The sequence below is a fragment of the Drosophila serrata genome, unplaced genomic scaffold, assembly GCF_035046125.1.
Source record: "Drosophila serrata isolate PLE 108 unplaced genomic scaffold, ASM3504612v1 contig_272, whole genome shotgun sequence".
In the NCBI taxonomy this organism is placed as follows: domain Eukaryota; kingdom Metazoa; phylum Arthropoda; class Insecta; order Diptera; family Drosophilidae; genus Drosophila; species Drosophila serrata.
The window spans coordinates 9,191,105-9,217,857 of record NW_028257170.1 but is presented as its reverse complement, the minus strand read 5'-3'; the positions used below and the strand labels follow the sequence as shown (position 1 = coordinate 9,217,857).

General features: G+C 38.3%; 2 protein-coding genes and 1 long non-coding RNA gene across 5 annotated transcripts in view; 2 read left to right on the top strand and 1 right to left on the bottom strand.

The window, feature by feature from the left end:
* RhoGEF64C (Rho guanine nucleotide exchange factor at 64C) overlaps positions 1–26,753 on the bottom strand; it is a 119,866-nt gene that overhangs the window by 82,453 nt on the left and 10,660 nt on the right. For 2 of the 3 annotated variants that reach the window (XM_020960060.2, XM_086833588.1), the window contains exon 2: positions 18,615–18,653. The gene's annotated coding sequence lies outside the window, so the exon portion shown is untranslated. Of the gene's footprint in view, positions 1–1,859; positions 1,963–18,614; positions 18,654–26,753 lie in introns of all 3 variants that reach the window. The other variant, XM_086833587.1, reaches the window with a different exon arrangement.
* LOC110190082 (uncharacterized) lies at positions 6,006–18,577 on the top strand. The gene is made up of 2 exons (XM_086833591.1): positions 6,006–6,202; positions 7,661–18,577. Exon 2 carries the CDS (start codon positions 16,238–16,240, stop codon positions 16,577–16,579), a length of 342 nt encoding a protein of 113 aa, XP_086689717.1. The 5' UTR covers positions 6,006–6,202; positions 7,661–16,237; the 3' UTR covers positions 16,580–18,577.
* On the top strand, positions 19,089–26,581 carry LOC147643541 (uncharacterized). The gene is made up of 2 exons (XR_015271857.1): positions 19,089–24,877; positions 25,096–26,581. It is a non-coding gene; the product is annotated as an uncharacterized LOC147643541 (long non-coding RNA).

The window sequence follows — 26,753 nt, the reverse complement described above, 5'->3', positions numbered from 1 at the left end:
TGTGAAATCCGTGGAAAGACATGGCTTTTATTTATGGTTTTCAGCAAACAAACGGAGGAAGTTTTACCAGCAAAATAAAACGGACATTTAACTAGATTCAAGAATGCCTAAAATATACCAGGAAATATAAATAATTGTAATTATATATTTATCTATTTAAGCTCTCATCATAAATACCTAAATTCCCACATCTCAATTGTTTTTTGTTTTGCATAAACTATAAAGTTATTAATGTATCCTCTTGAACTCGTACTAGGCTTATCCCTTCACCCACAATTGTCATTAATTTTATAATGAAATTTCCATTGTTTGACTTTACATACATTTTTTAAGCTCCTCCAACTCTCGGTTTAACGAGCTAAACGATGCAAGTTTTTAGGATTTGTTTTTTACGCTCTCTTTTAAAGTTTGTTTATACTGCTGGAACTCTGTCATTAGTTTAAGCAAATATGCGAACGTTAAAAAAAAACACCGACAAACAACGGGCTACTGCTAATTTTTCATATACACATATTTGCATAAATTAAAATGTAATTATAATAGTGCTTTAAAAAAGTGCTGGAAATGATTTATGCATGGAGTAAGCCCAAAAGAATCAGGGGAAAATGTCGCTTTCTACATGAAATGTGCATAAAAATATCCCTTTTTTCTCTTTGTGTTTGCATTAATAATTGCCAACAAATAAAATAACGAGCTATTAAAAAAATGATGTATATGTGTATCGGGGAAACAGCATAAATTTTATGAGAGAGCCACAAAAAGCGTTTGGCATTCGCTTTTTAATTTTCAATATTTAACTTTTAATTGTGGGCAATCAATTTTGAAAGAGCCCAGTTCCAGTCGCACTCAGGCAGTAAAATATATCAAAAAATAGTTATTCATATACAATTGTATATATTTACAACTGTGTTGAACGTGTAAGTATGATTTTTCATATGCCGCGCCTCGGAATCATTTATCAAACCGAATATTTTCATCTGTCAAGCGCAAAAATTGTTATTGAACTGAACTCATTTTTAGAAAGTGAGTTCGAGTCGAGTTCGAAGCTGGTCCGCACTTTGGGGAGTCATCGATTATGACTTTGAACATGTTGTCCATTTATTTACATACTTATATCCATAAAGTATGTAAAAATATATATATTTATATATGCCTGTCCATTGGCTACTGTGCAAAATCGTCTATTCACCGAATTGAAATTTCAAGAACGCTCTCAAAGCTCTTCAAGTTTTCCTTCGCCCTGTCTGAGATTTTTGATTTGTTTATTTATATTTTTAAACACATTTGTTTGCTTGACTCTTTTTGCCCAATCATGGCCAATCCATTTTTTGTTTGTGTCTGGTCATGGCCCCACGCACAGAGTCAACAGTTTTACTTTCATTTCTAATTATGATAATGTTTCGCAAGTGATCGGATCGAGATCGAGGGTGCGTGGAAAAAAATGATGTTTATTTGTAGGATATTAACGGGAGAAAGTACAAGTACTTGGCTGAATTATTAGGTGTACAATTATTTAAATTGCTTCAACCTCAAAAAGCCGCTAAGTGATGTCACGCGTTTGTTCTGTGAGGTGACTCTGAGATGTAGATGTAGAACATTGAAAGCGATTCATTTAGTTGTTAGCTCAGTCACCTCTTTATCTTTATCTTTGTTTTTATTTTCTCTCTCGTTGCAAAGTTCAAACTACTTAAGACAATTATTTCCGGCACTTTTTCTTTGGCCATAAAAACTGGCACAGCGCACATTTGCCGTGTTCCTGTTCTGGCAATTTGCTTGTCGCGCAAACCTGAACTGAACTCAACTGAACCGAACTGAATTTCACAGCAAATCGCTGTATAATTCCAATTATAAGCAATTACCTGGAGTGAACTTGAGACTCCCCGAGTCAAAGTTTGTGGGCCAAGCGATTTAATTTGCTTTATTTTTTTTTTATTTGCAGTGTCTTATTTGTGTCCTACTAACCTGAAACGAAAGAACAGAGAAATTGTTTAAACATTGAGGCGAAGAGTAAACTTTTTAGCACTGATATGCGAAAAATTGGTAAAGAAATTTTCATTACGTTTCGTTTAGGCTCGCTTTTGGGGTGGCAATCGCGTAAGAGAGAGAGAGAGATACCAGAGGCTGTGAGTCACACCGGGCGTATGAGCAATTTGGGAGCAAGTATTGCCGCGATCCGGGTGAATGACTCCAAAGTGGGCCAGCCGGAGTGCAGTCTCAGCATTAAATGTTAATATATTAATGATTTGCAATCGCCACCGCGGCCAGACTTTTCTCGGCCCGCATCGTGGACATTGGCCAACTTAGGCGACAATTGGCCGCTTTTAATTGCCAACTCAAGTTGCCACCATTCCCATCCGGCTCGCGGCACCCTAATGTGGCTGCAGATCGGGCTCTGGCTCAGGCTCAATGCACTGAAGAAAAAACATATGGCACTTAATCTACGTATCATTCAATATATACTATCTAACTTGCCCTCCAAGCATCTCTTAAAGAATTAACAGCTTGTATTTTATCTTGAAATCTGTTTTAGATTGATTTCCCCCAGTGTATCTCTCAGCTAAGGCAATTCATTAACGCTCCACATGCGAAAGAAACGCAGCAAGTCCGTCTCGGACTCTGGCTCAGAGAAAAAGTTGCTGTGCCAGTTTCGGATTTGTGCAAGAGCCCCAATGCAGTGGCAGCTTGCAACGTGTAACTTGCAACAACTCTCGCAGCAGCTTGCAGCTTGCAACTTGCAGTCGAGTCATGATTATCTGTCCGCCTGGCGTTGGTTTAATTATTTAATTTGGCGCTCATTTGCATGGGTTTCGGATCTCCGGGGCCTTTCGCAAATGATTTGCATCCGAGGCGGTTTCTGTTACGGCCTGGACCTGTACGCTCCGCAACACCCACGCCCAGCAGCGATCTATGCCCTGGACCAGGCCAAGCGAAATGGAAACTGCGGTTCCCAACTGAAACCCAAGCTGTGGCCGCCGGGCCTCGTTTAATTTTCACAGTGTTGCACGTTTTGTCTGGTCGGACTTTAGGCATTAAACAATCATCAACAAGTAAATAGTCAGTAAAATAAATAGTATAAAAATAATAAACAAATAGTTAATAGCTTAAGAAAGGTTTAACGCAAATATAAATAAGAAATGAAAAGAGGTCGAGTACCTTTTTCATTTAACAATAAAATAACAAAATTAAAATGTCTATGCTGGGATTTTGCTATAAAAATAAGCCATCAAAATCTAATACGGCAAAACTCAACCATTTTCCTAGCTTATTTGAGGTTTATAAAGTACATTTAATTTAATTTTACTTCCCTAATTAACTCACCTCTGTTGTAACAACACCTAGACAAAGCTACAGGCCAGCTTTAAAAGCGGAAACGCCTCACACTAAAGGTAACTGTGAAGAAATCTCTAAAATTAGCCTCCATTAAACTAAGTTCACTTTAATTCTGTAAGCGTTTCCTCTTGACAAAACTCATTGTAACAAAAGAAAAGCATCGTATGGCCCTGCTCCGGCCAGCCATTGCAATTTTACAGTCACTGCAGCCCTCAGCTCAATATGTAAATTTTCCACAACAACCTTAAAAAGAGAGAAAAAAAGAGATACCAAAACGGAGACAACACAAAAATGTTAGCCCCGAAATAAATTCAAATTTTTTATGAATCAGGGAAAGATATAAGCACGTGGGCGGGGGAGTGCGTGACTGAATAACAGACTTTGGGTACGGGGTTACAGTGAGGCTTAGAAGCAGACCACTACAACGTCAAGAGGGGCACTGAGAGAAATAAGTAAGGCTAGGCTTAGGATTTAGCTAGGACTATGTCGAGGAAATAGCTATAAGCTCTTGATTGTCATTTTATAGTTAAAGTTCTTATAACAAAACCTTGTATATTATGTTTACTAGATCTCACTCAAGAATTTTATCATCTGTTTTAAATTGAAAGTGCAAAAAATATGCTAGAATCGGTAAATTCCATATTATTTACCTAATGTGTTCCCCTTTTCCCATTTATTTATTGTAATTTAATAAGTATACAACAACTGTGCTTCCTTTAAGGCTTCAATCAAACTTTATCATACATTAAACAGTATTTTCTATTACTTAAAGGTGTAATAAATTATTTTTCTTAGTGAATCTTGTTGCTTATTTGTCTTCTGTTGGTCATCTTCCTAAGCCTGCAGAATGTCTTTCAATATTTTATGCGTCGGCGGAATGCCAGAAGGTGAGACGACGTCGCGTCGACATACTGACATACACAGAAGATGCTGAAAAATTAATGAAAATGCCGTACCAAATTGAAAACAATCAAGGCGCAGGCGGATGGACATAAGGCCAGAAAGAGATGCAGCTAAGCGGAGCGAAAGAGAGGGAGCGAAGAAAATGCAGTTGACCAAATATGCGCAAATATTGTGGTTTGAAAAGAGCAACACAGCAGCAAGGCAAAAGCCGGTAAAGGCTGAAATAAAGCGTAGCAACCAGATGATAAAGATGGTAACACAATGACGATGATGATGCATATGATGATGATGATGATGATGATGATGAAGAAGAAACCTCCAACTAAAAAAAGAAAGAGCCAGAGACAGAGATAGAGGCGGAGGCAAAACGAGAAAAGAAGACGAAACACAAACAAGCAACTTGAAAACTTGATGTAGGTCAAATATTTTTTCCCTCTGCCGCCTGCCAGTCAACGCCTGCTAAAAAAAAGTGGTATATACATATATATAGTATAGTATAGTATGGTATAGTATAGTATAGTATGGCCATACGGCAGTGTGGCTCTTTGAGGAAGAGGGAACAAGTCTTAAATGTCTGCCCGAACGTGTTACTTTCGGTTTATGGGCCAATGCAAGATGGCAAGTTTATGAAGCATATATGCGGAAGCTTTGGCCCAACACGATGAAGATGAAGATGAAGAAGGGGTTGCAGGCACCCGGGGTTATGATGAAGTTTCGGACATTGATGATGAGCCTGCGAGACCCAGAGACAGCTCTTCCTCCTTTGAGTGTTCTTAATTGCCAAGGCAAACACAACACAACAAAAAACGAAGCAAATACAGCATTGAGGGGGAAAAAAACAAAAACAGCAGAGACTTGCTTCAAAAACTTGTGCCAATTTTAAAGAAACAAACTTAAAATGCAGAGAAGAGGCCACTCGTTAGCACTAAACTCATCAACGTTAACTGAATCTGAGCCAAGAGAAGAGGTAATCCTGATTTGAATAAAGTTTAAAGAGTTGGGGGAACTTTCTTATATATTCTACGTATATTATATTATATCACTCTCATATATTTTATATTTTTGAGCAGTATTTAATACAATTTATGTGTCTGCTCCCACAGTTGCGGCATCTCTAGGAAAAGAGGCTCAAAACAAAACCTATTTTTACCAACATAAAATGCAACCCTGAGATACCGAACCAAACCCACTGAACTCCCTGCCAAATTGGACCATGAACGTGATCAATTATTTCTCATTGTTGCGCATTCTTTTTGTGTGTGTATATGTATGGATAGCTGGAAATCAATAAGACAACAAAAGCCAAGTCAAGCGGCCGCAAGCAAGAGTCAAGGCTAAGACCGTACCAACTTGAAGCCGAATAGTGTTGCGTTTCGTATTTGTCTTTATCAAAGTCCAGCCCGAACTAAGCTTAAATAATAACTGGCAACAAATACACAATTATTAACCGAACCGAAGCGAATCAAAGCCAAACCAAAATGCATACAAAATCACATCAAATATCAATGTCAGTCGTTAATTGTGGGGCGACCCAATCGATTGTGTCAAGAGTTTTGTGGCTATAAAAAGATGATGGCGTTGCCTCGTTGACTTGTGGGCATTATCTTGACCCCTCGGGCAATTATGTGGCCAAAAAATGCCGAGAGGCCAAATATAGATCGGTTTTCTTTAATTTTTTTTGTTCGACTTGTTTCGCTTCAGTGAGCTGGCACTTTTTTGTCAAGATAAAGAAATACTTGAAAAATGAGCCGTTTTTTTGAGTTCCCCGAATATATTTTGTTTTTATATATATTTACCTATTGTTCAGTCGGCTGCAAGTGGCTTCCGCTTTTAGAGTTGGCTTGTTCAGTTATTCAATTACTTTGGTAAACTTTTTGCGCAGCCTGTCTTGGTTTTATTTTCTGCTTTTTTTTTGCTGACCTTTGCTGGTTTTTTATAGTTTGCCGAGTAAAATATATATATCGATCACGTAAGTAGTAGTTAAATATCAAATTGCAGATAGAGTGAGCCACATAAAAAACGAGGTTTTGCTGGAGTAATGGGGAAATTGTAAGAGAGAGGCAGATTTGGAGTTATAGATTAGGAAAAACAGCTTACCTAAGCATTAAATAGGGTTGGGTTTGGGTTTTGAAAATTGTTATAAAAGAATTGGGAAATTAGGAGTATTTTCTATGAGTAAATTCATTGATATATCAAAGTTTAAATGCATTTCCTATTCTTTCTGTTATGTAACCTCAAAGAAGAATATACATTTTCCCAATTAAAAGAAAATCAGTTAGCTAACTTTAAGTTTAGTCAAGTCACGTTGGCTGGCCACTAAACCACTCAAAGAACACAATGGAAATACAATTCGCGTTTCCCACCAGAAAATAACAGAAAACAAGCTCGAGTAGAAAGTCAAGACTAGCGATTAGTCTGTATCAAATTTACCATAATTAAATATTTTTTTTAACCATCTGTAGTTGAGAGCTGCTCGAACTGCGCCTTGCCTTTCTTCTCGTCGCCGCAATTGAATTAATTCAATGTGAATTTAAGCAAGAAGCAACTAATTTCAGTTTAGAGCTCTCAAAGGAAATGGCAGACATCAAGCAAAAAGCTGGGACAATGGCGTCAAACTGCCGCCAACGATGTTGGCCAAGTGTAGATACCGTTTCGGTTTCGGTTTTTGGGCATTATCAGCTTTTGTCCGACTTCAAGCCGGAGTCTGGGCCTGGTCTTTGTGGATCCATTCCTTCTAATTTCGTTAATGGATTTGCCTTTGTTTCGCTCTTAGCGGTGAAATGTTTTTTAAGCAAAAAAAGCGAGTAAAAAATTAATAATGGAATTATGGTATGAGTGCAGGCACTTATCATTGGGTATTTGAGGTTAATGTGCAGCCAGCACAGTTAAGTTAAATATAATAAAATGAAATTTAATGTGAGGCCCAAGCCTTCAGTGATTGCAGCAACAACCGGGCTAATTGGTGGCCTGCTTTTTTTTTTTTTGTTTAGTGGCTTGCTTTATATCATTTTTCCTTTTGACTAATGGTGACCAGGCCCAGCGTGTGTATGTGTGAGTGCCGATGATATATAATTAGCCAAGGCAAAAAGGCAAATTGGCTGACCAATGTCTGGGCCAGAAAATGTTTAAAGCCACAGCAAATGCCCAAAGCAAAAGTAGTAGCCGCTATGCCCTCTTGCCCAGCTGTAATATATTTCCAACAAATTGCAGACTAATTTGGTAAGGGCCCAGCAAAAGGGCCAACACTTGCTTTCGGGGTGGCCCACACCCATAGCTACCACACACAGATACATCTATATGTTGCACATTTCCTTTTCAAAAGTTATTAGCGTGTTGAGCACTCTGTTTTTATTTCACTTTTCTTTCTGATTTAACATTTTTTATTCGAGCTCCCTGTTCATATACACAATTTTTTCTTTTTTTTTAGCATTTTCATTAAAAGACATAAATTGTGCAGAAAAATGCTCCTCCACTGCTGCCGGCTAAAGAATGTCTGTAGCTGTACATGTTCCTGCATCTATATCCATAGCTGAACACTGGGGAAAATATATATTTGAGACAATAAATAAAAAATAATTAATGTAACTTATGCTCCCAAGTTAGGTCAGTATTCATTATCAAAATACTTTCTTAATCTGCCCAACTCTTGGCAATATCTGATGAGGTTTTTCATCTTTTAGTTGAGAATAATATTTATGAATACTCTTATAATATTCTCAGTGCCTTTGCATCCGTTTTTCCGAGTCTGGGCCTGCCTCTGTCTGAAAACACCCACAATTCCAGCCAAAGGAGTATCTATGTGTGCATGTCGAGTGCTTTATTTTTCAGCCTTTGCGCTTTTTATTTACGATTTTTCTTCTTGTTGTGTTTCTTTTTTTCTCTCCTTGCGTTTTGCTGAATGAATGAAAGTTGCACGAGTGCAACGAATAAATGAATGAATGAGTGACTGAACGAGTGGGTGACTGAGTGAGTGGGTGGCAGCTACAAGAATGTTGCAAATGGCTCAACAAAACGCTGCATATTAAAGCATTTGGCCAGGGATCTGGGTTCCTCTCGGGATTTTCCATTGCAATTTTTGGGGGGGACCACATTGCGTATGCTCAACATTTGCAATTCTTTGCATTGCACAGAAAGGAAATTAGACAAATGCCGGCGACAAATTGAAAAGCAAAAAAGAACCCCCAAGTAATGGAATACAAATACCTGCAAAGCCAAGAAGGAACCTTTCTTTTCCTTTCCTTTTCGCTGAAAGGTAGACGATGATGGCACCTGTTAGCAGCGGAAAGGGAAGCCTTTGAAATGCTCAGTAAAAGCTCAGAGAAAAAAACAGAAGCCGAAACTCATGGAAAAGTATCTGTGGTTATATAATATCAACCACACCGACTGAGAATATATACATAGCCGGCAAAATGTTGTTTTTTTTTGGGATTAACAGCAGATGGTATCCGTTAATGAAAAGGGAAACCAGAGAAATGCCAGTCTAAGGAGTCATAATTTCTTTCACTTAAAAAGCTAACCCTTTAAAGTTTCAAGTTGAAGCTGATAGTTATTCAAACAATTTCCACTATTTTTTAACTCTATAAATAACGCTCATTGATATAATTACAACCTTTCCTGCTTAGAAACACTTAACCCTTTAAAGATGTTGCAATAAAACTAATGTAAAAGCATTAGACCCTTAACTTGAAGAAAGCCACAAATTGACTACAGTCAAAACCCATTAAACCCTCAATGATTCTGGCCACTTATATATTCAGTCTTTCTAAATTTCAACGCCGATTAAAGAATTCTTTGCCAGCCCCGCGCCCACTTAAGGTTTTCACTTTTTATTCGCCGGTTTCGCTTTTCTTTTGGCCATTAAGCACCGACGTTAGCAAGACGAAAAGAAACACAGACCAAGAGAGGCCAACAATTTTTGCCCATTTCGTTGATGCGACGTCGTAAACTTTCATGTGCCGCCTTCGCTGCCAACTTTTCGGTCGTGATCTTTCACTCACTCTTTCACTGGAGAGTGAAATAGTCGCTAAAAAAACTAAAATTCAACAGAGTCTCACACACATGCCGAGGCATTCAAATTAGTTGTGGGCGCCGCTTTTCTCCCCTTCTTTTTTTCTAATTGCCGGCAACGCACGTTCGCGAGGTCCAAAAAATCAAATAACCAAAAAATCCAAAACCAAAGCCCATCTGAACCCGTAGAAACCAAGCCCACACCTGCCACGCCCGGGACACGCATAAATCCCGCCACTATGTCAATCGCATCAAAGTCACGTAATCTATGTGACATTTTCACTGAATCGTTAAAATTGGAAAAACGCGATTGAGCTCCACTAACTAAGGCGCACAGGAAGAAAATTTTAAAATTAGCAAGGATATCTTGAGATCTAATTGGACACTAAATATGTTGCATAAAATATATAGAAGAAATTCTTTAAATTATGCTAAAAAGTATAGCCTTTCTTATTTATTTAAAAAACGACTTCAAGTTCAGGTTAAATGATTCTTAATTGATCAAATATAATACTTTAATCATTGTTCTAATAGAATTATGAGTATGTTATCTGTAATTACCTAGTGTATTATAAGCTTAATTTTTATAAATCAAAGTATTGATTTATACTCCTGTTTTTTAAGTGAATGGACTTAGAATAACCCTAATTTATGTCATAAAAATGTAACTATAAATAATCATTACAATCAATTTAAAACCATTTTCCTAAGATCTAAAAAACACCACCTATTTACTTCTCCAGAATGAAAATTCCCAAGTGCATTGACACAGTCCCTGCAGGCTCATTCGGCATGAATAATTCAAGTGGCGTTCGGCAAATGCAGTTAGCTGCACTTTTCCGAGGTAAATAGTTTTTAAATCTGTTTGCACAGTCAACTCATCAGCTTCGGCAACACTTCACGGCCAGTCAACACACTCATGGCACCGATGATTAATGTCAAAGTCAGCGACAGACAGGGCGAGTGAAGTATTTTGCGAAAATAGTAATTAAATTTTTCGTTAAATCTGATCATTATGTAAAAACGAATTGAGTTCTGCAAGCGCGAAGGTTTAATCAAAATTTTTCACACGAAAATGTTTGTGTAAAGCTTTTTTCTTTTTTTTTTGCTTAACCCCGTCCGAAATATAAAAAGTAAGCTCAGCGCGTTCCGAGAGGAAACACAATGCATACAAAAAATGGCTAAAATAATACAGAAAATGGTTAACACATACACACACCCACTGGCCACGTGAACTCTCACACATGCTCGCTTTAAGAGTGCCTGTGGATGCATCCATTCGCAACTTTTCCGCAGACAAAGAATGGAAGTGGGATAAGCCCGGTACTTTTGTATACATGTATCACGAAATTAAATGCATCATAACTGCACGCGATCTCGGCATTATTATCCGGATAATCATCCTTAGCATTATCTTTCAAGGTCGGAAGTCAGGCGTAAAGCTTCTCATTACGGCTTACAACACCCGAGCTCTCATTCAATCCTGGGCTTGTGTATAAATTATTGATAAAAATCAAAAAGACCACAAGCCAAAAGGCAGTTTACACTGTTACAAAATAAGAGAACACAAATATAGTTTTGTAAATAAAAGGAATGATAAATATGAGACCTTTTTATAAGAACTGAAGAACATAAATTAGACGGAAACACAAGTAATTTTTAGGATTGTTGTACACAAATTAAAGCTTACATTCAAGGCTACAAAACGTGAAGGAATGTTTTTCTCAGTGCATTATTGTCGCTCCCTTTTTGACAGCTTTAAGAATGGGCCAAGATGATTTGTGGAAGGCCAAGAGAGCAACACTTTCAATTCACACCCACGCCTTTCCCTTTTTCATTGTGTCAGTTTTTCTGTGTTTTTCTGTGTTTTTGTATTTTTTTTTTTTGTTCTGCAAACAGTTTTCAAGTTGTGCGAAACTGGAAATTAAAAACGCTTAATGTGCACTTCCGGTGAAGAGGAAGATGCCAGCTATCGCCCAAAGATCCGAGATTCCGCAGTCCAGATCCCAGACAGTGAGTTGAAGTTGAGAGCAGCAGCAACTTATCAGAGCCATCAACAACAGCAGCAGCAACATGCACGGCAATAGGGATGGGACTAATCGTTAAACGCGATATATTTCGATATATTTTTACATTATTTCGATATATTGTACTACTAGAAACTATGGAAAATATTGAATAATCTTTTTGTGCATACAAAAATATGGTTAACAATTATAATAATTAATTTATAATGTTGTTTCTATTATTTAATCAAAATAATTCTACTTTTGGTATTGTAAACTCTCTTTGATGTTTAATTTGTTTTAATTTTCTTTTATATATATTTTTTTTTTCGATATATCAGCACCTCTTTCTTCTTTTCGATATATACACTTCCCAAGCGGTAGCAACATCTTGTCCGGGCCAACAACATTTTACGTTAATATGTTTGTTTGTTTGTCTTTTGTTTTTGGCTCTAACCCTTTTTTGGCACGTTTTGTCTTTTGTTTTGTTTTTCTCTCTCCACTTCGGTCTTTCGCTAAATGTTGTTTACTCTTTGTCATTGTTAGTGTTGTTGCCATTTTACTTTTGTTTTCCCAACATTGTTGTTGCTGCCGCTACTGCTGGTGCTGGTGCTGGTGCCGCCGCTTAACATTCACCTACTTTTCACCTTGTTACCCAGCGAATTCTGCGCTTGGCCCTGGCAAGAGCATCATCAAAGCCAGCAGCGGAGGCTTCAAATGAAATTAGAAGTTGACGCAGTGCAAGAGCAGCCTGCAAAAAAGTAGAAAAAGCAGCTAAAACACCAAAAGGCGGCTAGCACAATAAGGTACAACGGGACGAAGAAGGCTAAAACTAAAGGCGAACAATGCAGAAGCTGCAGTCAAAGCCAAGGAATGGAGGCCTACACTCAAAAAAGGTGATAAAAGAACTCTTCAGATTGGGGTAATAAGAGGTTCAGGGGCGTATACGTAATATTTTTCCTTTCAAAGTAGGAACTTTAAATTTGCAACTAACACAATGAAAACAAGTATTTACTTGGAGCAATCAACAGATTATTAAATATAATTAAATTAAGCTTTAGATGCAGATTTTTCATATAAATTATTAGCAAGGATAGTCTAAATTTAAGAAAACCCTGCTTTCCACAGTGTAGATCCCCCTGTAGCGGCAGCGAGAAGATGAAAACTGAGCTCTAAGTAGAAAGTTAATTAGGCTTAAATGTACGAGAAGTCGACGATGACGACGGCATTGAGTAGGAAACACAACAAATACAACAAGAATAATAATAGCAACAAAAGCAGCGAGAAGATGAAGCAGAAAAGCCAATTAAAAATTCTTATGCTTTTGCTTTAATTTTTTGTTTTTTTGCGCGACTCTCTGGCTCCGTCTACGTCTCTGGCTCGAATGGCTAATAATAATTTTAGCTAAAAGTGCTCTCGGTACGGCATCTGCTTGTTAATTAATTTTTATGCATTTCTACAAATGTTCAATCCGAAAAAGTTTTCGACTCCGTGGACTTGGCTTTTTGTTGGCGTGCAGCGAAGCGAGCCAATCAATGGCCGCGAAACTTTCGTTTCAAGTAAATTTCACTCTTGGCCCAAAGGCTGCTACCAAGTCGCCCAGAAGTAAGCAGTAAGCAGTCGAAATAAAGCCGCCGGCGACGAACTTGGTTGACATTAATTGGGCCCATTAAACGGTGTCCGCTAATAAGTTGGCATCGGCCAAGTTTCGGAAGTGCTGCTGCTGCCAACTTGCCACGGGCATTGTTCTCGGCCATGTCCGGCTGACAGCTGCGTCCAAGTCGAGGCGATTAACACTCGGATGGTTAACGTTTACATTTACGATCAAATATATATACATATGTGATGTGGTGCAGCCGTGTGTGATTGTTAACGACATCCCAATCTGTGGCCCAAGTCAAGTTAACAGGGATTAACCACATCCGACAAACGGGATACCTTTACAAACTTTAATCAATTAAAGGAATTTGTTTACGGAAGTAAACGAAATTATATGTGTAATAAAATTATTATAAAAACCAACTATTCTTTGGTATACTCAAGTAACAAGCCATATTATTTCTTTAATAAAATTATAATGCTTCTTAAACCAAATATAATTATAATCAAATTTCCCTAAGTTTTACTATAAATCTTTAAAATATATCTTTTTTATATACATGACTTCTAAAGACTCCTCTACATATCCGCTTCCCATTCGATGACTTCATCGAGAAGCCCGCACCCTTCTCATTCCCATGGTGAATGTCGGAACAGAGGAAGTATTAACGCGGCCTAAAGGTCGTTCCATCAACGCGGCCAACGGCAGCAACTAATTTAGGGCTTAACTCTAATCAAAGTTGAACAGCAGCACACCCGGCTAAAATCTCACAGATGCGTGTATGAGCCGCAATTGAATTGGCTTGTGAGCGGTGGCAGAAGAGGGAGGTTAGAGGGGGGTTTTCAGTGGGGACTTTAGACCCCGGGCTGCAGCTGCATCATCAAAGCTGGACGGAGGTCAATGGTTATTAGAGCTGGCAAACTATCGATAATGCCTTATGAAGTATATGTAAATGTAGGGGCTTTATGGTCTCTCAATAGAAGGTCTTAAAAGCCATATTAATAAAAAAAAAAGTTATTAATGGAGATTATTTTGGTGTCCTGGTGTATTTCCCTTCGTTATATTATTATTAAATTGAACTACTTAATTGAAAGCTATTTATACGATTATTTATCGAATAGCACAAATAGTATCTTGCGATAATTTTATTATTAGTCCCAAATATAGAAAGTGTCCCTATTGATGGCCTGTCATCTCTAGTACACATTTATCCTTATATCCTTATAATTAGTTATAATAAAAGGCAACAGTTGCACAAATTATATTTACAAAGCTTATACATCGATAATTTCGATAGATATCAACCCAAAATGTACCACCGTTACGGCCACCATAAATGTCCTGCCATCTCTAGGGTCTACTTATCCTTGAAAAGGGGTTGGAGTTGGTGGTGCAGTCACAGCCACAAAAGGGACAACTCCATGGAGTTTCTGTATGTGCGAGTCAATTTGCATTTTGAGGAGCTCGGGAGAAAAGCAACGGCAATGGCAACTGTTGCATAATTAAAATTTGAAAATTAATTTCATAATTTTGCGAGCGCTTTCATTATTAACAGTTGTCCCAGAAAAATACAAAAGACTCCTCTGCTGACCAACATTATTTGCTCCTCACAGTTCTCTCTGCTTTTAGTTTAGAGTTTTCCATGTTCAGTTTCCCAGCTTTCCCAGCTTTGGCAGTTCTCTCGATTTTGGCATCTCGATTCGCTTTTGTTTTTAGGTTCCGAGTTCTCGTGTCCGTCCGGGTTCCTGTTCTGTTCTGGTCGTTTGGCTGGTTCCCATTTATTATTTATGTGCATTTTGATGTGGAAAACAGTCCTTTTTGTTGCTTTGTTGTGCTTTGTTATATGTTTGATGTACTTTTTAGTTATTTTCTCTCTATACAATATATATTTTTTAGTTTTCCATGTAGTTCTGGCCAGGGAAAACTTTCCTGGCGGCAGTAAGGGTTTTCTATATTTTGCGTATTGTCATTTGGGTAACATTGTAATGCAGTTGGACTGCCCAGAGCACAATTTTCACTTCACACTCGGTAGCATGTGGGTTAATTAGCAGCTGAAATAAAGGGAAATCACTTGGCAACGTGATGCTGGGGGTCTTGGCCATTTCAGTGCGGAAGCACTGCCTAGGTAACTCCAGTTCCGATTTAACCCCAACGCCGAGTTCCGATTAAAGCCCAGGCTTAATGAGGTTCGAGATGCGGAGTGTTGGCCAAAGAAATCGCTTACGTAATGCCACGCACTGCCACAAGGCATTGCCCCCTTTACGCCTTGCAACCTCAGACTAACAGCCCATTGTGTGTAAATTTGTTACCATTTTTTTGTATGTTTCTTCTTCTGCTTTTTGTTGTTGTTACTTTGCATTGCACACATAAAGGTAATTTCTAATTTGCTGGTCTTTTATTGTTTTTCTGCCGGTACGGTTTTATGGCGCCGACTTATGCAACACCTCGGCGTTACACACATGGCCAGTAAACGCAACGCGTACCGCTCTATATGTAGGGCCTGATCCGACCCCCTAGCCGACCCCCTGAACCGTAAGAGCCGTAAGAGCATAACGGCGTTCATTAATCATGCAGACCGCGGTGGAGTGGAAAATAAAAAGAACTGAGAAACGTACACTATCACACAAATTGTCGAGAATGTGCTTGAGTTTAACAAAAACAAATGGTGACCCAGTGCATAATTAATGAGGCAACAAGATCTAACAAGATCTTAAAAATGTTGCAGGTTTGTAATTACATTTGATACGAAAAGCATTGTCAAACAGAGGTGACTTTTTATGGAAGATCCTTGAGGTTTCTACAACCTATTGAAAGTACACCTCATATAGCATATAGGATGCATTCTTGGGCCAAGTATTTCCGCCAAGTGCATTGCGACTCTGAAAGAGAAAGAACAGTAGCATCGACAACTGTTGCCAATTAGCGGCAACATGCAAAGCGCATTTGCATTGAACCAGGAGCTCTATTCCGCCGCTTTTCCTGCTTTACCCGCTGGCAAATGACACCGGTGCAGAAGCAGCAGCAGCATCGCATCGGAAAAGCTGGAAAATCGAAGGCAGAAATCGCAGCTGGGTCGGAAAATGTAATCAGTTCAAGTCGCGGTACGAGATTAGCTTCAGCCTGCAAGTACTGGCATCAGGTACACCGACAGACATGCATGCACTCGCTCTCCTCGCCGACCTTCTGCAGGTAAAAGCTAATTGAGCTCTCCAGTTGCAAGATGGCTGGCTCAATAAATTCAGGATTTCTGCAAAAACCCTGATCGATCTACCTGACTGGCTTAAAAGGCGCCCGCACACGCACTGATTGCATCATTTGGCCTCCAATCGCCGGGGAGAACGCTTTGATTTGCATAGAACATTCAGCAGCGGCAGGAACAGGAGCAGGAAAAATGTCAGACGGCGGAAAATGTGGAAAATCCCTGAGGGCGGAACATTCCCTGAGCTATGCCCTCTATCTCCACCTCAGGGAGCTATGTCGCCCCAAGAGGCGTCTGATGCGCATCGCCAGCACAAAGCTGCAGCTGACGAACGAGCTCATCCAGCTCCAGCAGCGTCGGCAGTGGGAGACGGCCTTTGACCTGGAGTACGACACGGAGGCCAGTTGCCAGCTGAACAGGGTCCTGGATCGGGAGAGGTTATATCGCGACAGGTTGCGCAGCAATATGCAAAAGCAACTCGCCAAGCAGCAGAAGAACAAGCGAAAGTATCTTCAGGATATGGGAAAAATGTAGGATAAATACTACTTAGAACATATAGAATGTTAGGGAAATATTTCTCAAGTCATTAGTTAATTAATTGTAATTTACTAGCTAACCTAAACATTAATTTAGGGACATATTTTAGACTTTTTACAAGTAATTAGTTGAAAAACTTTGAAAATGAATAAATAGAGAATAACAATGATAAATCATAATGCTAGAGATATTCATTATTATATAAAGATATAAGAATTAAGAATAAGAAAAATATTCCAAATAAACAGTCACAGTATTATAAAAAATATATTTGGTTTTGCAGTACAGCTCTCAAGTATAAATTTCTAGCAAGGTAAAGTTCTCGGGCTCTAAATTGAAATTTAGATCTTGAAAAATGTCATTTTTTAAAACTGCATACCTTTTGCCAAAGACTATAAAGTGGCATAAATCATCAAAGAACCTGCTCTGTGACTCGCACAACTCAAGAGATCGGGTCTGCGACAGGCAAAAGTGTTTGACTTTTGACACTTTTCCTAGGCGGTTAAGGTGGGAACAACTGTCAAGAGCAAGCAAAAAATTGCATTGAAAACCGTAAACGAATACAAGATACTCACTAAAACCAACTAAGAATTAAATTCAAAATTAAATTGGATTTATGTCAGAAACAACAATGGAAAACAAGGCAATTAATGTGGTTTATTTGAGCCATATTCAGGGTCATAGCTGCCGGCATAAAAGTCAATATTGTGATAATGTTCAATAATTTTCAATAATGTTCAAAATTGTTCAATAATGTTCAATAATGTTCTTTTAAATACATTTTTACATTTGTGAAACTTTTTATTTGATTTTCCGATTGTTCTGAATTACAAAAGTAAAAACAATATAGAAATGTAACAAAGATCAGAAAGAAAGAGAGTAGTACCTATAAATATATATATCTATATCTTTCGCTTTAGCTCACTTATATTTTAGAAATCTTTCAGTGACTATAACACGATATACCCTAGTTCTTCGCGAATACCCTGTGGCTGGGGAAAAGCGCCAAGAACAGTCAAGGAAATGCAACAGAAGCGACCCAAAGGTGAGCGCGCGGCAAGTTTTTTTTTTCAATTTCCTGCTGCCATTACGCAGAGCGTCGCAGCTTGCAGCAGTGCCCTCCGCCCCTGAGTACCCCCTGCCCCTCCCTGTCAGAATTTTCCTGGCCATTGACGTTTTCCGCGCACGGAGGCTGCCGTTGTTGTATCGGTATTTCTTTTCTTTTCTCTCTCTACGGTCGCGGTTGTTGTCTTCGCTCTCGCTTCTCGCTTGATTTGTCACACAGTCCCAACGGGAAAATAAACCTGTCCCCGTGCAGTACCACTGTCTCTGGGACAGTGGAAAACCGGTATGAGCGCTTTCTTTTTGCTCCCACTGTGGGCCGAAAAGCGCAGAGCGGGGGGAGGGAAGAGAATCCGGGGCAAGGGGGATGCATTGCGTTTCATCTTAGCACTCGTATTTAGTTGCAATTCCTTTACACACACACACTCGTGCCTCCCAAGGACACTGAGGAAAACGGTCAAGGATATTCAATGCGAAGTAAATATAATTTCTTTTGACATTTTTTGAAATTTTCTAGAACAAATAGTTACTACCGAATTCATAATTTAAATGTGTTAATAAAAACCTTTACAAAACAACCACATTTTCAAAGTAAATGGTATGCCATAGGGCACTTTCTAGTCCTTTCAATATTTTTTATGTTAAATAATACCTTTTGAGGTATCTATTTTTTCCAGTGCATCAACCCCAGTCGCCATCGCTTGTTTACTATTCTAAGTGCAGTATCTTGGCGAGTTTCGCTTAGTTTTTTACAGGCTTTTTCTTCGTTTTTGTTGGCATGTCGGTTATTTATGCGCCTTGTTGTCCCAATTCTTGAAAAATGCTCCAACAAGCCTCGTGACTGCGTCTCTGTCTCTGTCCATGCACTTTAAGTTTCTTTTTTTTAGCAGCAGCAGCAGGCAGCTATTTTTAATAAGCAACGCCGCACAAAAAACAACGCTCCCCTTTTCTGGCTTTTTGTTTCACTTACCTCACTTTATCCATCGGCCATTAAACGCTGCACAGCCCACTGAAAGCGAAAAAAAAACGAAATAAATAAAAATAAAAAGGAAAATAGTGGAAAAAGAGTTTTTATTATTTAAAGCAAAATCAATATGAGAAATTCCGCTGACAGGGACTGCGTATGTGCATATAAAATTTAACAACAGCACCGCAGGCAGAGGGACTGACATAAATTTAATACCTTTTCAAATTGTTTTTCATAACCCATTTTCCAAAAATGTGCTGCACTCTGTTGGTTGGCAGATAAAATGCAATTGTTTACTTTTCCTTTATTTTATGCTGTAAATAAAAACAAATACGCACAATGTAAACTAACTGAAGGCTATCCCTTTACCATTTCCACACCATAAAATAGTAGAAGTACTAACAAATTAGGGGTATATTTGAAGGTATTTTCCATACATTTTGTACTAATTATTTAGCATTAAGCTGCTCAATATTCCTGGGGTAAAATAAAATCTCTTGTTTTCAACCTGTCAGAAATTCCCCCCCTTATGTTGGCAGACTAATTAGCATTGATGTAATGATTTGGCAAACGCCTAAGCGGCTTAGAATACAGAGCTTATTCAATTTAAGGCACATTCTAATGCAGGCACATAACTAATTATGAGGTCACAAGCTGCTTGCTCTATTCACTTAAGCATGTTTAGCAACGGCCTTGAGAGTTATTAATCACCAAAGTTTAGCAGCAAAATAATGCCCAACCATCTGAATTTATTAATGTGTGAACAAAAAGATTGTGAATTGTTTTTCTTGGTTGAAGGAGATTAATTTAAGAATGAATTATGAATTCAATTCAGAGCACTCCTTGTTAAAAACTGATAGTCATTCTTTACTTTGCATTGGAGTATTTAACAAGCATTAATTATTTCAAAATAAATCAGATTTTAAAATGCATTGGGAGTAGGAGAACTTTTATAGCTTCCTTAATTATAGTAACATTTGTTAAAGCAAACTCACAGTATACTTAAGTTAGAGTAACAATTTTTTCGCCATTGTTTGGTGGGGAAAAAAACCTTTTCACACCTTTGACAAGTGTTATCATTAACCCTTAACTCCCCCCAAAAACTTGTATACTCTCGTCTTTATGCCCATTCAGCCATGGGACAATGGCAAACTTTGGATTCTCCTGGTTTTGAGTTTTCTCGATGATTTTTGCTGCTACTGCAGCATTTGTTTCTTTTACTCTCTGCTTTTTTCTTACTATTGTTTCGTTTTTTTATTAAGTTTTGTTGCTGCTGCTGCTTGTTGCATTGAATTCTGCGTGTCAGCAGCAGCTGTGTTGGCCACTAAACAACAACAACTGTAATAATAACAACAATAATAGCAAACAAAACAAAAAACACACTCTGGCACACACACAAACAACATTGTACAAATAACAACACTTTTTATTGCTACCAAAAGGGAGATGGAGTAGTTGCCAAAGCAAAAGAAGCACAGTTGAAAGGGGGAAAATTGCGGGGAGAGAAAGGGAAATGAGGGGTTTCAATCCCCCCTCCGTACAGGAGGGGAGAGGGGGTGGGTTGGGCGGCCAGAGCAGTAAACACAAATAAACAATTGCAATTGTGTGGCGATGGTTGTAATTCTGTGAGCTGCTAAATCGTCTGTAAATACTTTTGTACAAGTTAACAGTTATAAATGGGCTTTTTATGAGTTGTGTGCGACAATATTTGTGAGCACACTACACAACACTGGACACGCAGGCTTCAAGGATGTCCCAGGAATATGGGATATGCCAATCAGGGACAAGGAAACCCAAAGGAGAGCGACTGAAGGATACCTTGGGTAAAATTAAGCTTTAATTATTTATATTCAACTGAATTAATACGAAACCAGTGTTGTAAAGTAGTTTAAAAAGCATTGTAAGTAAACTTAAATTAAGCTTCAATTATTTATATTCAACTGAATTAATACGAAATCAGTGTTGTAAAGTAGTTTAAAAAGCATTGTCAGTAAACATGAGCATCAAAATTGTAAGTGTACCAAATTTTAAGACCCGAATCCTGAGATATACCCCAATATACCACTTTATTTCAACCAGAGTACCGGTTTCTAAGTATCAAATGGGGATTTGATGCCGCTACTCTCTGATAATGGCATTGAGCTCTTATTACTACTATATACTGGCTACTGCATCTGCACGGCCTTCGCTCCACATTTTTCATGTTGCCGGCATTCGGGCAACGCTTAGAAAGTCACTTGAGGGATATGGCCATGCCAGCAAACGGGCAAACACTTTGCTTATGTCTGTTTGTCAGTCAAGTGAAATCGTATGCCGCCTTCTGCGGCAAACTCAATGTCCAAGTCCAGCTCCAACTCCAACACCAACACCAGCTCCCGGTCCGAATCCGAATCCCAAACCGAGTCCAACTCTATGTCTACTCGTTGTCTGGCCAAGTGGCAAGTGGTTATTGTTACGATTTATGGCATACGCACCGCAGATGAACAGGGGAGAGTTGGGAGCCCCATCCGGGGGATTTCTATTGATTTTCGTACCACTGGAGCTGCTAAGCAACTGCTGTGTTTTCTATTTGCCGCTGTTGATTCGCCACACGTCCATAATAATGCTAAGAAATGGAAATCATAAAAGTCAACAATCATCCACGTTGGCCATGACCAGATTACTGCAGCCAGCGGGGGCAAGTGGGTAAAAATCGGTGGGGTTGGGACTGAACAGTTAGTTGCAGTCGATTTTCAGCGGCGGCATCATTAGGAAAATTTTTGCGCTTTCGTCAAAAGAAATCAACCGGCTCACCATAATGATGTTGACGCTGCGTTTTGTGGCATGGCCATTAGGTAGGTGAAAAGACGGTGAGTTTTTCTTTGGGGTCGCATCAGGGGTGGCATAGGTGCTACATAGTTTTAGAGCACGAAAGTACGACCTTGAAGTCCTTTTTAAGTTTCTAAAAAAGGCAATCAAAGGTGGCTTAGGTCCATTCTAAAGGAAATTCTAAAATTGTTACAACTTTAAACTTTCTGTAAAACTGGTATTCGTAGAGAAAATTAAAGATCTCAATGCTACAGGATTAATATGATATTTCTGTCTTATTTATTGATGTTTGTCGATCCCTAAGCCTACGTACCAATCGAAAATGAAATTCAGCCAACAGTTGGCTTTGACAATTTGCATTCGATGGTGAAAGTAAAAACTGCAAACACAAAACTAGACATGCATGAAAATCCAGCGGCAAAAACCACGCCCTTTTTGGCCCATTTACATTGACGGCAACAGCAAAAATCAAAGCTGCTACAAAAGTAATGTAGGATTAAATGTAACAGAGCAAAAAAAAAAAAAGGAAACACATTTGCAGAGACAACAATTGTTGTACAATAACAAAAGCCAGACAAAATATTTATTATTACACAGCAATGCGAATTTTCTTGTCATATGTATATTTGTAGAAATACCCTAACTCAGATGGTCTTTGTTTTGTCATGAGAAAATGGGAAATAATTCTCGCTCTATTATCAAAATATTAAACCATAAATTCCGATTAACATATGACAGGCAGCTGAAAGGTAAATTAATGGATCGAGGTCAGCGAAATAATTTAGACAAGGCATTGTCTTTAAAAGCTGATGAATTATATGTGAATTTATTTGATTTATTATATTATTTTATATATAAGAAAATATATTAAAAAACTCCATATAGCATATACCATTTATATAATTATTAAGAATATGTAACACTATTGAACCGACCCAGATTTATTAAAAGAGTATGGAATGTATTGTTTTTTCTTGGTCAACAACATTTTGCCCTCTTTTTCCCAGCGAATTGTTGGCTTTTCAATTTGTTTTAAAATACAATAAAAGTGCATTTTGCATTTTGTCTGCCACGCATTGATTGAATGCGTCGCATCGCGTCGACTTTTTCGCAAAAACCCCTTTGGAAAAGCCCCCCTTAACTCCGATTTCGTTTTGCGTATTGACATGAACAATTTTAATTATATTTTACGTCAATTGTAAAAGGCACATCGAGACGGGCCAACAGAAGCAACAAGAATATTTTTGGTTTAATTAATTGAAAAATGTGTGGAAATTGTCGGCCTGGAAGTGGAAATCGCTGTGGAAATGACTGTGGAAATGACTGGCCACCGAGAGAGGCTGATTTCGTGCATCGTTAAATGCTAAATCGAATGTGAAAGGGTTATCGCAGGCAGGTTTTCCCTTTTCCCACTTGCCTTCTTAATTTGTGCTCTTTATTTTTGCCTTTTTGTTTTTGTTTTATTATTTTTGCAAAGTTCATTAAGCCCATCGCAGTCACATTAATTGTTTTGTGCGCTTTCAACAACGCCAATTTCTTCACACAGGAGGTGGATATACATTTATATTGTAAGTTTGCCAAAGTCATTTAGCTGGGATTTCGCAAAAGATTGCCATGCAAATGAGCTGAGGCAACTCTGATTGCCGGCTGCCATTGTCTGGCATTGTTGCAATGGAAAATTTATTGAACTTACATCATAACCGGCACTCGGAATGTCTTGTACTGCCAAGCAATCCACTGACACTTTGGCCACTCTACCGTGACATTCTTGAGTGCATCTCTAGTGACTTGGGAGATAGAACTACACTTTGGAAAAGTCGAAGAACATATCTATATCGAAATAATAAAACTATATTAACGAAAAGACCTTTCTCTAAGTTGAATTGATTTCCATTACAACTAGACTTTTCTTTCTCTGCACAAATACAAGTTAATAAATCCAACTTGGACATGGTCAGAAGCAAAGGGTTACTGGTGGGGGACCGGAGGGCTCCTCGACGGACTCTTCATAAATTTGTACTTGAGCGGCCAAGTGTGACGAACGAGATTACTGAAATCTTCTGGAGCAGATCCATTTTTCATAGCCGACAACTTTAGCAGAGAGCGGCGCATTGAGTTGTCCCTCACAGATACAATTCTATCTGGTTTTTTGTGCCAGTGTACGAGTGTACCAGTGTGTGTTTCTGAGTCTGAGTGAGTGCAACAAATTGCCTTTGCTGTCATAATAGTTGTTGCTGCTGTTGCTGCTGCTGCTGGCTTTGTACCTTTTTTTCTATTGTTGCTGCTCCAGTTAACGTTGCTCCGGTAATCGGACATCAGAATGCGAAAATGATACCGAATCCCCTCCCGATTTCCCAGTTTAATACCCATTGTTGACCAATAATGAGCAGCCAGCAGGAGGGGACTGAGCTCGATTCAAGTGCGGGGGAAATGCGAGGGCATAAAAAACGACTATTAAATAATCTCAACGAATAAAGGCTATCAAACTATAGAGGGAGACTTTCCCTTAACATTAAATATTAAAACCTGAATCGGTAATCTATCTATACATATTCACTTTAAAGTTATAACTATATTTTACTTTCTTGTACTATTAAGCAGAGGTCGTTCTTGATGTTTGTGGCACTTATTTTAAAGTCTTTTTAATTCAGGTTCATTGACCTCTTAACAAAATACATTTACTACTAAATATTGATCATCAAAAGGCTCTTTTATACTACATAAAACCACAAAAAGAGCTAGTTTCTATCGAGTGCACAATTAATTAACTCCAAGCGAGAACTTGAAAGGCTTCCCCTTCATTGCCGTGACTCAGTGGAGGTGCAAATAACAAATGGTGGCGCAATTCTTGCACAATCAAAAAACATAAATTACGACTCCCAAAAAAAAGGAGGAAAAATTATAACAAAACCAAAAAACTAAAAATGAAATGGAAAATATAAATGAATAAACCATGCATGTGTGTGTGTGTGTGTATGAGTGTGCCCGTGCAGAAACCGAGCTGTGAAACAAAAAGCAATTGTCACATAAACAAAGTCTCACGTAACTGCTATAAATATGCGAGCAAGAAAGAGCGAGGCTAACGTTGCGTATGAGTTATATGTATATCTGCTCTTCTGCACACTCTGCTCACCTCCTCACACCTCCCTCCCTCCCTCCCGCCATTTTCTTTGTAATGCAATGCGCGCAAATAACAACAACAACAACAACAGCAACAACAACAAACAACCGCAACAATAAATAAAGTGTAACATATGCAAATGATGATGAGAAGCGTTTCGATATAGCGTCTCCTCCATCCGCCAATACAGAGGAACAAAAAAATAATAAATATTGCATTATTTGAGAAGCATTAACTGGTTTTTATAAGGCCAAAAAAGGATAAACTCTTATCTTTGTAATTTATTCAGCCAATATTTGGAGAGGTTACATTTTTGATTAAGGTGTAACTTGAAAAGGTAATTAAATCCGATTATGAAAACTGTTGAAGTAAATATTTTTCAACAGATTCTTGAAGATAAAAATGCTTTAAAATTTAATTAATGTTAATTAAGTTCCTTCTTTAAAATTCTTTCCTTATATAAGAAACTCTTTTGATTAAAACTTATATTTTCCCTTTTTGAATCCTTAACAATTTATTAATTTAACTTTCTTTTCTCTTAACAAATATCTCAAGTGTATTTCTAGGATTCTTGTGTCCTTTACTGATGATGATGATACCTTCGACTGTGATGTCCTTGGGCCACCAATGAATATGCAATACGAACAGGTTAAAATGCCGAACAACAACTTAAAGGATGGCTTCTGCTCCTGCGATAACCCACAAAAGGCGACCATCGACATATGGTTGAAAATTGCAAGGAGCAAGGAAAACGAGCTACAGCATTTACACAAACGTAATTGTAACAGTTTCAATCTCGTTTCGAGACGGCAAAACTTCATCGAACTTTGGAAGAGACACCCGCACAAACCATAAAACAAAAGGCGGTTCGCGGCAACAGCAGCAACATTGCACGTCAACAACATGCGGTAGCGATGACAGCAGCAACAGCAACAGCAACAGCAGCAGCAGCAACAGCAGCAACTTGTGCCCGTTGTCATTTGTACAATTCCCAGGCAGCAGCACATGTATATGAGAGCAAAGTTTTTTCTTTAATAAAATTAAATTTAATGCTGCCAAACGCTCGACGAACGGCGTCCGTTCGGTTTCATTTTATTGCAGTATTTTTCGGTGCTTTTATACCCTGTGAAACGAAATGTGCATATCGATTGGGAAAAGGGGTTTGTAACAAAGTGCAGTGAACTCAATGAAAAATATTTCATATTAAATATATGAGTGCAATATCCTGCTTAAACAATGTAGGCATAGTAAGCTGTATAAAAAATATTTTAGATATATCATTAACAAAGCTCTAAGAGCATAAAAACTCCGGTTTATCAAAGATAGCTTATATTTTTTATATTTTTTGTGGCAAATTGCATTGCAGACACCCAGCACAAGGATGACGACGCCAGCAACCGCAAATGCAAATGAGCCACAAATGCAATGCACATGCATAAAAAATGAAAACGGTTAAATTGCCGAGAGAAAGATGCAGATGCAGATGAAGATGGAGATGTAGGAGTAGAAGGAGGCCTCACAAAGTATCCATAAGTTGAGCTCGAACGACATTTCTGCCGGTCCTCACGAAATATTGTATGATTAAATATTGTAAATGCCAAAAGTTATGAAAGGCGCACCGAGACCGACCCCAAGAAGTCGCCTTTTGTGTGAGGCATTCAGACAATTCCGAATCCAGTTTTTTTGGGGCATTCGCTTACGCCCACCACACAGAATTGCCATGGAAAAGTGCAACGGCCACACCTTGGTGCCACAGTCCAAGTCACAGGGGCATCAGGTTGCCTATTTTGGCATGACTTGACCGAAACGAACATAAATCCATTCAGAAAAGGACAAAACAGCCAGAGATCCCATTGTGTCTTGATGTAAAAATAGGTTCAAGTAAAGTTGTGAAATATATTTGATACATGTTTTTCCAAGAAAATAAATAAATGAACAATCCTTCTATCACAAAAACAAACAAACTGAAGATGTAAATAAAAAACAAGACAATTTAAATTGTATGAAAATGAATACAAAGAAGAGTAAGTTATTTGTTACACTTATTGTAAAACAAGTCTTAAAGTTTAAAGGTTTATAGAATATGTTTTGTCTAAACGAGATAAAATCTGTATCATATTCGCGTTTCGTGACTACTTAATCATTTTTAATTTAGTTTCAGCTTGCATTTTCAAATATAATTTATGGGTGTCACTCATCTCGTTTTATTGCCA

What these genes read in the sequence shown, in the direction of transcription:
- LOC110190082 (XM_086833591.1), top strand. Translation starts at nt 16,238, where the DNA reads ATGTCAGACGGCGGAAAATGTGGAAAATCCCTGAGGGCGGAACATTCC.